The 12408-nt window shown below is 49.6% G+C and overlaps 1 protein-coding gene across 1 annotated transcript in view; it reads left to right on the top strand.

Annotated features, from left to right (window-relative positions):
- LOC128269986 (basement membrane-specific heparan sulfate proteoglycan core protein) overlaps nucleotides 1-12408 on the top strand; it is an 84434-nt gene that overhangs the window by 47315 nt on the left and 24711 nt on the right. Inside the window, exons 7-14 of the mRNA XM_053007390.1 lie at nucleotides 2867-2876; nucleotides 7518-7625; nucleotides 7704-7826; nucleotides 9718-9837; nucleotides 10708-10827; nucleotides 11053-11204; nucleotides 11322-11415; nucleotides 11989-12132. Coding sequence (XP_052863350.1) covers nucleotides 2867-2876; nucleotides 7518-7625; nucleotides 7704-7826; nucleotides 9718-9837; nucleotides 10708-10827; nucleotides 11053-11204; nucleotides 11322-11415; nucleotides 11989-12132 — 871 coding nt within the window. The remainder of the gene's footprint in view (nucleotides 1-2866; nucleotides 2877-7517; nucleotides 7626-7703; nucleotides 7827-9717; nucleotides 9838-10707; nucleotides 10828-11052; nucleotides 11205-11321; nucleotides 11416-11988; nucleotides 12133-12408) is intronic.

The raw sequence follows: 12408 nt of genomic DNA, 5'->3' as shown, positions 1-12408 counted from the left end.
TTTTTCTCGTTGTCATACACTCCGGACGGGAACCGAGTTTTCCTTTTCCGTTGTTTCAGATGTTTCTCGGATCGGTTCGGCTCGGCTCGGGTGGCAATATTTAGCTACTCAACGCGATGGACCGAAACACCAACATGCATTGCGTCGCCCACAAACACACACACACGGCGAGTGTTTGGAAAAAGGTTTCCCTCGGCCCCCGCGGGATGGAATTTGGAGCCCGTCCGTTGGAAATGAAAAATGTGCATCGTGATCTAATTTCGAACCGGTCCCGCACCCGCGTCCCGCCCGCCGCGACAGGTGGCCGAAAATGAGCGACGGCGCCGACGGCGAGACAAAGGGGCCAAGACGAAAATGAAGACATCTCCCGAGCGCGCCGGGGCCCGATCGGTCGTGTTGATCCAACTTTTCCACCGAATTTCCCGAATCCAACTCAACGGTCTAATGGAATCCGTCAGCACCCCGGCACCAACAAAGGGGGTCGCGTTGTGTGTGTGTGTGTTTGTGTGTGTGTGGGGAAGAAAGCAGGACTGGACAGGGCTAACGACTTGGCCCACGGTTTGCCGTTGCAGCCGGGAGTTCGATTTTTCCCGATCCCGATTTCTTCATTATGATTGATTGGAGACTTTCGGAGGTTTTGTGGAAAACTGCTACCGTGGTTTCGTTGGCCAGAGAATAATTAAAATCATTTCACTTGCCAGGAAAATGGGATCCATTTACGGAGATGATGACAAAGTGGCACTCCACACCGATGGACTTTTAAACGCCAGTCGGAAGGAGTACTTTTCGATTTCGAGTGAGCCACCATCACTCGGAGATGGTGGCGATCGTCAATCATATTGTTTCTGTTTTGGGAAGTGGATTCTTTCTTCTCAAACCTTCGCCATGGCTGTCGGAAAAATCCGTCGATCCTTTGCAGGTGTATTTGTCTCCCGGTTTCCCCTAATGAGATGGCCGACGGAACCCTTCTTTTTTCCAGAGCCATGGATACACGGAGCAATCCTAATGAATAAAGTCAAAACATCGCGTATCGTATTACGGGCGAACGGAGACAACCCTTTTCTGGTTCTCGGGTGGTAGAAAAAATAATGAAAACACAGTATCTGGTTGTGGTAGCGTTCCAATGATCCGAAAATTGTAACGAAAATGGTTGTTTCGATTTTTAGCCCTCTAATTAGTACAGTCATTGTTGATTTTATTTACTTCGTTTATTATGCATTAACCTTTTCACGGCGGAGGTTGCTTTCAACAATGGGAAATGGGCGACCAAAGACCCATATTTATTACATCGTGCAATGCTTATGTTGGATCGTCTATTAGTGTTGTTTAGTCTGTTCTTATTTACTTCAGCGAATATTGTATTTTTCAATATTTTTATGTTCCATTTTGTTGCTTATATTTTTTCCCTTGTGTTATTTAGTTTAAATGTTTAGTGTTCATATCAAGTTAATCATATAGTCTTGTCGCGGAAGTAAATATGTTTGCACACTAATCCTTTCCTCCAACGACTTCAGTCTCACGTTGGCTAAACTTTAACAATCCTTTGCGACGTGATGCCAACTGACAACACCCTGGCATCAGGCGAAGGAATCACTTTTCCAAACTAATGGACCTGCGACTGATCAGCAGGCGACTGTCGATGATGCCGATGATGACGGTAACACGGCCGATACAAATGATGCTCAGCAGTCCTCGCCCTGGGTGGGTGCACCGCCCCGACCACCGGTCTGCAGTCCGGTGCACCAACATTCTGACCCCACACTACCGTGGATCCGTGACATCGGCGTGTCACGTATTTAATAGAAAAGTGCAGTCCCTCTCTCTCTCTCTCTGTCGTCTGTTTCGTTGGGCCGGAGAAAGTGGATTTAAAAAAGGGTTCTTTTTTTACCCTCTTTTTTAAAAGGCTAACACGTGGATGTGAGTGTGTGTGTGTGGTTGTGCAGCGAATAATGATCTAATATTTATTCCACTTTTTCGCAGTGGCCTTTTGTCATTCGTGTCGTGTCTTTGGTTTGTTCCCGGGATCGGGCACGAAATCGGGGAAAAGTTTATCCAATTACTTGGAGCTCCTTGGGTGAGGCCCCAGGTAGAGAGGATGGACCGCCCCACGATACCCGCTCCGTGGCCAATCGTACAAATGGACCCGTCCGGCCGGATGGTAGTTTTCGCTTTCGCGGCTGTACCCAGGAGCTCCAGGTTCCTGTTCCACCAAGAAACCCCGTTCGAAGGTCCGCTTTTCCGTCGTCCATATTGAGGTTATGTGATAGGTTTGTTTTAGTTTTGGTAAGCGATTCCGTCATTTTCGTGCTCCTCCGTATAATTGTACCCAAAGCCCACTAATGGGTCCCCGTTGTTTGGTGGAGTTGCGTCCCTGAGCGTCTAGACAACACAACAAGCGAACAGCGATTGCGGCCGAATGCCATAACGATAAATTCTCCGGTTTGCCGCGGCCGAAAGTGGACGAATAGGAGACTAAATCAAACATCCGCGTAATCCGCCGGTGCGTCTCGCAATCGCCTTCGACTTATTGAAACAAATTATACTTCCACCGGGGAATCCATAATCCGCGTCGAGCTACGCGAATGATTTGTGACATGACCCCCGGCTTCCAGACCCACGGGGCACCAAAGGGAAGCGCGAGTTAGGAAGCTCCCGAAATACGCGTGCACCGGCGGGTTGGCCAGGCCGTGCGGCATGAATAAAATCGAATCTTTTTCTTTGATTTGCATTTAGTAGTCGACAAAACCGAGTCCCGTGTGTTTGGCGGGCTCTAAAATTGTTTACAGTCACGTTATCGGCGGGCCCCGATGCTAGTAACGTCCGTTTGACGCCCGACCTACAGAGAGCGCAACCCGAACAACTCGAGCAACCCGAGGGTTGATGATGCTCATTACTGCGCCGTGCGCCTCAGTGGTCCCACCGCCCGGTCAGGAAAAGAGTGGTGGATACTTGAAGTTCCGTTTGTTCTTATTTATCGACGCTTAGGCCGGGTGTATGGGCCGCCTAGCTGCCTTGCTGTAGGCATGAGGCATCCACAAATGTAGACATTTGCGGTCCCTAGGACAGCGAACATGCTGTGCTCATGCTTTCGTCGTTCGAGGTCCCCCCTTTTCGGTCAGCCGGCCGTCGACGTTCGACAAATATTCATCATCTCTTCCCCAGCGCTCCAGTTTATGGAAGCGATTCGCTGTTTGTGGCGGCCGACTTTGATTATGAAGCCAAAATTATTATCATTATAATGGCGCGTTACTGTCAAGGAGTTCGCGGATTTTCGCCTATGGCGAGCGATCCGCACCAATCCATCAAACGTACCCTGGTACTTGGGGGAACTCGGTCAATGTTTTAGAGATCCCGAAGGTTGTTGATACAAACAAAAGCCCACCAAACTGTATGATGGGCATTGAGTAACGTTTCGTTTGATTTGTTTGTGATTTATAGTTACAACATTCTGAATATTACCTTCGATAAAGTCCTCACTTTATAGCTCATCTCGCAGGGTTTGCGGTGGCAAGTTATGCGCTTAAAAGCATTTAAAATGGCCTCTTTCGCTTTACTTTTCTCTCACCGTCTCTCTTTCTCTCCAACGGGTGTGCCTCTGGCTTGCAGTTTGCACCAGATTCTGGTGAAGCGCTGGCACTCCATGCCAAGTTACCTGAAACTGGGAAGAACGCCGGAGATCAAAGTGATGCCCGCTGAGTGCGATAATTATTCGTCACCTCTGCAAAAAAGACACTTCCACCCGGTTGCGTCCCCTGCAGCGGCCGGGTGGGGGTCCTGTCCCGCCCGTCCCGGGGACAGAAATTTGTGTTCTCTCAACTTTCTTACAGCGTGGTAACGCGTGGTCGGCCCCTTCGCTGGAACTCCGATCCTATTTCTAGTGCCGCTGCACTAGACGGCTCCTGTTGCTCCCTCCCACGGGAAGCATCGGACCACACCGCTCGACGGCGAGTACCCTTCATAGAATGATGAATCGACAGAATGTCCGGGCCGGGCGCGAATCTACATGTGCCCTTCGCGCGCAGTTCGCTGGTCTCGGGCCGCGGGCGAAGTTTGTTCTTTTCTTGCGCCGAAGCTGCCGGCATTGATTACCTGGTACCAGTTCGTGGAGTGGTCTGCTGCACGTTTTGCTCTTAACTGATGACTTCCACTTCCATTTCTATCCTTTTTTTATTTTTGGAGTGCACACGGAAGTTTGTTTGCTGTCTGCCGGTGAATGACAATTATCTCGTTTTGCTGCGTAGCATCGTGAGTGGCCACTAAAGTATTTAACGAGCAAGCCGCGACATGACTCAGAATCTATTCGCGGCTCATCAACATCAGATTCTATAATTAGAAACAATTTATCCATTACGTTAATATTAGTTACAAAAAAAGAGTCCGATTTCGTGTGCAGTAATTGAAAGTAAGGCAAATGTTGACAATCGACCAAGCATAAGTAATTCGAAATTATAGTTTCACGCGACACACGCGGCCCGCTGTTGCAGGCGGCGGCTTTCGGTTTGTGTCACGTCATGCCCGCTGGCGGAAAATCATTGAACAACCCGTAGCCCCCTTTTCATTAGCCTAAAACGTCACGGCAAACGTCGTCCTGGGTACTGGGGTTGAAGTTTTTCAATATCCTGCCGTGTTTTCATGCTTTTCCGCTGTTTCGCTGGACGGATTCGTCTTCCCGACGTCGAATGGACAACGGCAACATTATGTCCCTTGGCAGAGGCTTTCACAGAACCTAATGAGGTGACTGTAGCGTGAAAAACTATTTAAATGTTCCATTGAAAATTTTGTACCATTTTTTCGTCCCATTCCGTTTCCGGTGGCTACCGTTTTGGGGATGTGAAAATTTACAAACCGAAGTCTTACCACTTGCCAGTGAGGCAAGCCATACGCGGCGCGAAGTGGCGCGAAACTGGAGCCACTCTCGCCTATAATTGTTCGAAAGTTTAGCCAGCGATTTGACGAGCGCAGCACTACGAATAATATCGCGTTACTTCCGTGTCGGTTCCCGTCCCCGTTCCTAACAAATCCGCTAAATCCTGGCCGAAATAAAGCAAAACTTGGGTGAATACTGCACACACACACACATGCTGAAGGAGAAGACCTGATATAGAAAGAGAGAGAGCGAGAATTTGATTCACGTTGTTGAGGGGCGCGCCCGTTGCAAAGGAGTCGGCGTTTTTGGTCCAACGTTTTTTGAACTTGATTGGATTACACCGGTGGCCAAATTGTTGTGCTTCCTGCATTTATCTAATGCTCCACCCGAGTGTTTCGGCCCGGGAGGTCCCCGTCATGCTGGACGAGGCGGTGATGCCATCAAACACCGAGCATCGGGTAGCCCGGGAGCACCGCCGAGCACACAGGAACGGATAGTTCCGGACGATGTTGATGTTGATGTGAGTTTTGTTCGCGTGAAACGGGATCCGACCAGCGCCGGGCCCGGTCCTGACGGTCTGACGGTTGCCCGTCGAAGCCAATAGTCTGGCGCTGGCGAAGATGCATTCGAAGAATTGCAAAATTATTTCCACACTCGATACGCTACGGAAGCTATAAAATTGTTGTGAGTTGCAGCAACTGGATGGCCCCTGCATTGAGGAGGATACACCCGCCCTATGAGGCCATTCTCAAGCAACAGGTGACCACCGAGACCCAGCCAAATGCCCTGATATCGGTTGAAGTAAGAATAGAATTCACAGAGAATTAGAGTTTGAATCATAGTTTCCCAACAACTCCAGTTCAGTTGTGTGGCTGCGACTCTCAACCTTCAGGTTGAACTTGAAACCTCACCAGGGCATGCAACTTTTCTGGTTCCCAGCCAGCTCTGTTTGGTAGCGCCAGAAGTTCGAAGGATCGCCCTAAGGATTCCGTTAGCAACTCGGACACGGGGCTTCCACCGCTCGGAACTGCCATGGCTCATCCATCTATTTCTCTCTCCGCCATGACGTAAATTGGCTGTTCCGTCCGTCCAGCATCAGCGCACCTACCGGGGGAAAAATTGAATGATCGCAACCATCTGCTGTCTGGCCACCTTGAGAATCGATTCAGGGCTCTACGGCGGCGGGCTCCTGCAACAGTGCAAGTGCGAAATAAACCACGCTAAAACCAACCCGGACTGGTCAACCAGACAAAAAACATGACTCAAACCCCAGTGCCAGAAGCTCAACAGTGCTCGACTGAAGGGCGCGGATGGTATTACCACGCGTTCTGGGGCAGCCAGGACATCACCAGCAACGGGGCCACGCCAAGTGTGTGTGCGTAACGAGTGAAAGGTGGCCGCGTGGATCAAATATCAATGACAACACGCTCATGTCGCAATGGTCCGTGAGCGGAACGATAGCCGGCATCGGATGGCTCTTGAAAGGGCTTCCACTAAAAACTTTCACGCCAAAAGTTTGGCGTGCCAACAAGTGCACGTCGGGCTGGCCACTTACAGTCGTTCGGAGGCCCACGAACCACGCGCAATGGACCACTCCAAACGGGCCAGAGAGCGCAACCTGTCCAACAGTTGACATTTGATCGGGTTTTTCTGGTTCCATCCCCGTTCCGGTTGTGGAGTTTCAGTTTTCCCGGCTTTTCCGCCCTGCAACCAGAGCCATTCTGTTTCATTTCCCTCAAAAACCACCGAACTCTCTAACTCGAAGCTAGATTCGTGATGTGTTTTAAAGGCGTTTTGGAACAATATTCAACAACTTTTTCCCAAATTTCGGCGGGCACTCTTTATGATTCTCTCACAATGATTCTCAGTTGCAATTTATGATAGCGCTCTATGGCATGCAAGTCTCCTCGGCCTCAATTGACCACGCAGTCCAACGACGGGGCGAGGGTAGATCAATGCTCCAATTAGCAACAATTAGCAACGGTTTGTACCGTTGAACTTGCCCTTCGCACAGTTATGAGGTACGGGTGCTGATGTAATGGCCCCCAGAGCAGAGGTGCCAGGCTAACCGTAGCTGGCAAATCGCCAAAGTGCGAATGACGGTATGATAGAAAATCTCATCCGACGTTGCTCGACAGGCTCTCGCAAAACTGCGGTTTGAAGTCTAGCGAAGCTCAAGCATGTTCGTTATTATTCCGTGTTCATATGTGTTGCGCGAAAAATCAGAGCCCTTCCGCTTTGGCCAGCCGCCAGCTAGCGCTGAGACTATAATGCCCGAAAGGGGGAAAAGCCCGGCCGCGTAACGGTGGAATATAAATATGGGATCAGAGTCAATCGGCCGGCCGGGCTGTAGAGCATGATCCTGTCTACCCGCGGTACTTACACCCTCGGAGCTCGGAGCTGATTGTGGCTGAGCTCGCTTCCGGGCCGCTGTGGGCCAAGAAAACCACCCCGGCTAAGGACAGTTTTGCCGCTCCGTAATCATCGACTTTCGCCGACTGCGGCACGTGACAGGATGTACGATGTGTGGTTCCGTTCCGTTGTTTCTACTGATCCCGTTTTTTTTAAACATCTTAAAGACCCGCCAAAGAAAGGCGGATACGGTATTTGTTTCGAGTTAACCCATGTTTCCCCTTTTTTTTGTTCACAGAATGTCGCCCCAATGAGTTCACCTGCGAGGACGGGGTGTGTATTCCGTTTGCGCAGCGCTGCGATGGCCGACCCGACTGCCGTTACAGCGAGGACGAGAACGACTGCCGTAGGTACCGAGCGGGGCCGTATTGCAGCCGGTGACTATAGCATCCCTTTTCTGGTTCCCCTTTTGCAGACACCGAAGGTGGCCGGTGCGACGAGACCGTCGAGTTCATGTGCCACGACGGTAGCTGCATTCCCCGGACCGCACTCTGCGATCGGCACCCCGACTGCAAGAACGGCGAGGACGAAGACTGTGACCACGAAGGTAAGCCGACGCCACCTCCCAACCAACCCACAGCCCACAGTACTGAACGGACCATCGGACCGCGCGCAATTACCGGCGTTATCCCCCCCAAAAGCCGCACTTTTCACGCACCGAAAATCAGACCCGCGACCTGCGTTAACCAATTACTTGCCAAAACAATTGTCCGTTTATGCTACTTTCTACTTTCAACGCTAATCAAACCACGACGACGACTAAACCACCGGACCACGACGGCTGGGATTGTGTCCAAGGAAAGGGCAGAAAAGCGAAGTTCTGTCCGCTGGGCAAGTTTACGTGCGGCGACGGGTCGTGCGTGACGATTCTGGGCCGGTGCGATGGCAAAGTCGACTGCCCCCGGGACCGGGCCGACGAGGACGAGTGCCGTAGGTCCTTGTTTTGTAAAGCGGTTGCTCCTTCGTTTCTTATCCTTTTTGTTTCGATGTTTTCGTTTTCTTCGTTCCGTCGAAAGAAATCGAAGCGCTTTTTTCATTATTTGCACCACTTCGATGGAGTGCGTTTTTATGCTTTTTTTGGTAGGCCATTTTTGGGCACCACTAAACAAACCACTAAAATCCTGACCATGACTTTGAACTTTGTGTCTCTTTAAACGCAACACGCGCAAACGGGTAGCGTGCCCCAGAAGCACCTGGCAGTGTGACTACGGGCAGTGCATCCCGCAGGAGCAGAAGTGCGACGGCAACATCGACTGCCCGGACGACATTTCCGACGAGCGCAACTGTCCCAGTAAGCCATCAGCAGGGGTATGCCTGAGTGAGCGGGAGGGCTGTGTGACCGAAGCAAGCGGAGCAAGAGACAGTACAGTCAGGGCTCATTACCATCATTAACATGGCATTAACCCTTCGCACGGTAGTAGCGTATCGGTAGAGTAGAGTTAGTTAGTTCGTAAACGGGGGCCAGGCCTGGGGTTGCATGGTAGAGTTGGTAGTGTTTAATGCTTTTCCCCGTTTACTGTTGCATGACGAGCGCGGCATGTCGAGAAATTATGGACCTGTGAAATGGAAGAAAATCTGTAAATCTGCTGAATGAAAAACCGTAGCCACACGATAATTATGGACATGGCTGGAAGTCTAGCCTCCAACGGGGGGGTGGGGGGGGCGAATCGACAGGATGCCCCATTCGCCCCGCGTTATCCCTGCCACAGGCTGTCAGACGCCGAGGAACCGGGCCTCTTTCGAGGCGAATCAATAATTTCGTGCCGTCCGCCCGTAGCGCATGATTTTTGTTTGATGGACATTTGGAACGTCTGCGAACGGGCCATGTTTTGAGCGTTGAAATTCCTTGCGTTGCGCGCGTTGATTAGCCCCCGCCATACGCTATTTGTGGGTTGTCAATTCGCCTGTGCCTGTGGGAGGTTCGGAAAATCCCTTCACGCGGAAAAGGGGCCCAGGTTTCAATAAAAACATATTCGAAAAATAATTGAAGCCACACCGATTCCTCCCCCACCGCCCTCCCGACTGATTGATATTAATTGACTTCCGTGTCGAGCCTTAATGGGATTTCGTGAGTGCGTGTGAGATTTTCACTGCAGCGGCCCGCTCAGTGAGGCATTGCGATATTGATGTCTTCGCTGTCCGGATTCGAATTCCCATTTCGAAATTGGTGCCGTTTTGGCCGTCCCCTTTCCTTGGGTGTCGCTCACTTGGAGTGATTTGCGTCCCAAGAATTTTGCGAAAGAAGGCAGACGGCCCATATCTCCGTTGCTGCTGCTGCCCGATCGCCATTGACAGGGGGAATTTCGTGGCGCATTTTACTGCACCAATCGAGTGCCAAAGGGGGTTCGGACCAGCTCAAGACGACGACTCTATAACTTTCTGCGACCCCCGACAACCAACACCACTTGGGTATCTCAATAATTCGCGGTGTGTTTTAGCGTCACGAAGCTGCACGGCCTACGAGTTCCAGTGCCGTTCGGACCGCCGGTGCATTCCGGTCGAAAAGCACTGCAATCGGGTGTATGACTGTGCCGATGGATCGGATGAGAAGGTTTGCGGTAAGTTCGGTGTTCGCCTTTCCATCGAACCGTGTGTCCATCAGCCTCCTGGACCTGTCTTTCCGTCAATGTATCCTCCACCATCCAAATCTATGTGTTTGTCGTATGTGTCCACTGAAGCGTCCACTGTGTTAATGTCCGGAGGATGCTCCATTCATTTATTTGATTAATGGCCAATCGTTTAAAGAATTTCTGTTGGATTGTTGCGATTGTTGGTGACGGTTTACTCAAGCTTGGCTTGCCCTATCTTTTGGTTTCATAAAATCATGTATCGGTAGTCTGTTGTTTATTTTAAAGAAAGTTAGTTTGCAAACCTTATTTTAATGATATTTAACAAATAGTTGGAAACAGAAATACGGTAACAATGGTGGAGGAAATATCAGCGAATTAACTCTCAGTATAGTGTTCGTGTTTGTTAACTTTTTACCTTTGATCACTCATAAATAATTATTCAACATCACTCATAAATAATTATTCCACCCAACAACGAGAGTCATAGAAAAGAATCTCAAACTGGACATTTTCTAATCTCTGAAAAAGCATTACCTCCTACATGTACCCCGCACTGTGTCACTACTAAACCTTCCGAACTAACCGTACCCGGCATTTCAGCCGTTTACTAACAACGTAATTAACATACCCTTAAACGATCCCCCCGCTCTTCGGTGGTAGGAAGGCCTGTCTTTATTTTCCCTGTTTTTCTTACGTTTTTCACTAATCGGCATGATGACCGCTGTTTCTCTCTTCCCTGCGCCCGCGTGCCCGATCTCTCTTTGAACGCTCTAACCAATGTTTTGCATGCTGCATGCTGCGCTGTCCTCGCCCCGTAAATCCCGCGCGAACACACACACGAAAACCGAAACGCCGCAGACTGTCGGCCCCACGAGTTCCGGTGCCAGAACGGCCACTGCATTCCGATGGAGCATCACTGCGATCGCTGGAACCACTGCAGCGACGGATCCGACGAAATGGGCTGCGACACGCCGTCAAGTAGGCTTCCGGCGTCGATTGCTGGCGATCGAAACCGACATTTTATTTCCCTTCTCCTCCATTTTAATCACTTGCCTTTTCGCGATCGACTGCGAAGTTCAATTTTATTTTACTTTCTACCTTTCAGTTGACAGTATGTTGCGTTTGTTTCATTATTTTCATTAATTGTTTCGTGCATTTTTCTTTCTGTTTCTTTAATTTGTTGATTTGTGCGTTCACCTCTAGATGAGGTTTGCCGTGAAAACGAGTTCCAGTGCGGCAATGGGCGATGCATTTCGAACGAGGATATTTGTAACGGTCACAACGACTGCGGCGACAATACTGACGAAGCCGATGATGTGTGTGAAGCTTCGCTTGCAACCTGCCGGCCCGACGAGGTACGAGGCATTTCCTTTTCTTTTTTTTGACGTGAAATTTATTATTTCGTTCTCGTATATTTATTATGATTATCCTTTTTTTTTGTTGGGACGACTTTTCGGTTGTTTATCTTTTAGTTTACGTGTTACGATGGGGACTGCATTCCGAAGAGTGCCGTTTGTGACGGTCGCTACGACTGCCGTGACCAAACCGATGAGAGTGCGTGCGGTGGTAAGTACGAATCGTCGTGATTTGCGTGATACTTCGCAAAGAAAAAAACCGGCAACCAGCAGTGCCAAACCTTTCCCTTGGCTGATTTCCGTGTAGATACATCGATCATTGTTTAAATGTTATTTGCCTTGCCATTTGCATCAGCTCTGTGTTTAAATGTTGTAAAATGCATTACGCTTGTATCCGTCCTTCATGTTCCATTTTACTGTTGTGTTTTGTAATTGAAGTGAATGCATTACTTAGTTAGCTTACACCCAAGCTAAACAAAGAGCCCCCGAAATCCGATCCGTTACCATCATCCGATCAGTTACCAATTGAAAGCAAAAGCTGCATAATCTTTTCGCAAAAGAACCTCACAAGAAGCTCACAATATTGCCCAAGAACTAAAGCCTCCAGCCTCAAGTGAGCTTCGCCTTCCCGTTTGCTTCTGCGGCTTTCAATTTTGTCCCAAACGAGCGTGTCATAAATTTGGGAAACTCAACCTTCGACCATGGTCAAAGCGATAATTCGACAAGCATCGTACCACAAATTCGACCACAATCACCCCAAAATTGCCCCCAATCTTTTTCGTAGAGAACAAAACGCCGGTCAAATCACTGAGTCGCTGCGGCCAGGGCCAGTTCGAATGTAACGACGGTATATGCATTGCGGACTATAAGCACTGTAACGGCATCGTGGACTGCCACGATGAGTCCGACGAGACGAGCTGCAACTCGGGTATAGCATGATCGTATTTTTGTCTTTTCGATTAAATTACTCACTTTGGGTTCGGTTTGTTAGAGTACCACCTTCTCTGTCTGAACAATTGTTTCAATCACGTAACACTGAAGCACTACTTCCAACATTGGGTTTAAAATTCGGACAAAAGACTGGGCCGCATGACGAATGATGGTTCCTTGGACTTGATTAACGTAACTCACAAAGTACCTGGTCGAAGGGATAGCGGACTACCGTAAAGTGCATGCCCACTATCGGCGAATCTACTTCACTACC

The sequence above is a fragment of the Anopheles cruzii genome, chromosome 3 (genome assembly GCF_943734635.1).
Source record: "Anopheles cruzii chromosome 3, idAnoCruzAS_RS32_06, whole genome shotgun sequence".
NCBI lineage: Eukaryota > Metazoa > Arthropoda > Insecta > Diptera > Culicidae > Anopheles > Anopheles cruzii.
This window is presented reverse-complemented; position numbering and strand designations above follow the sequence as displayed.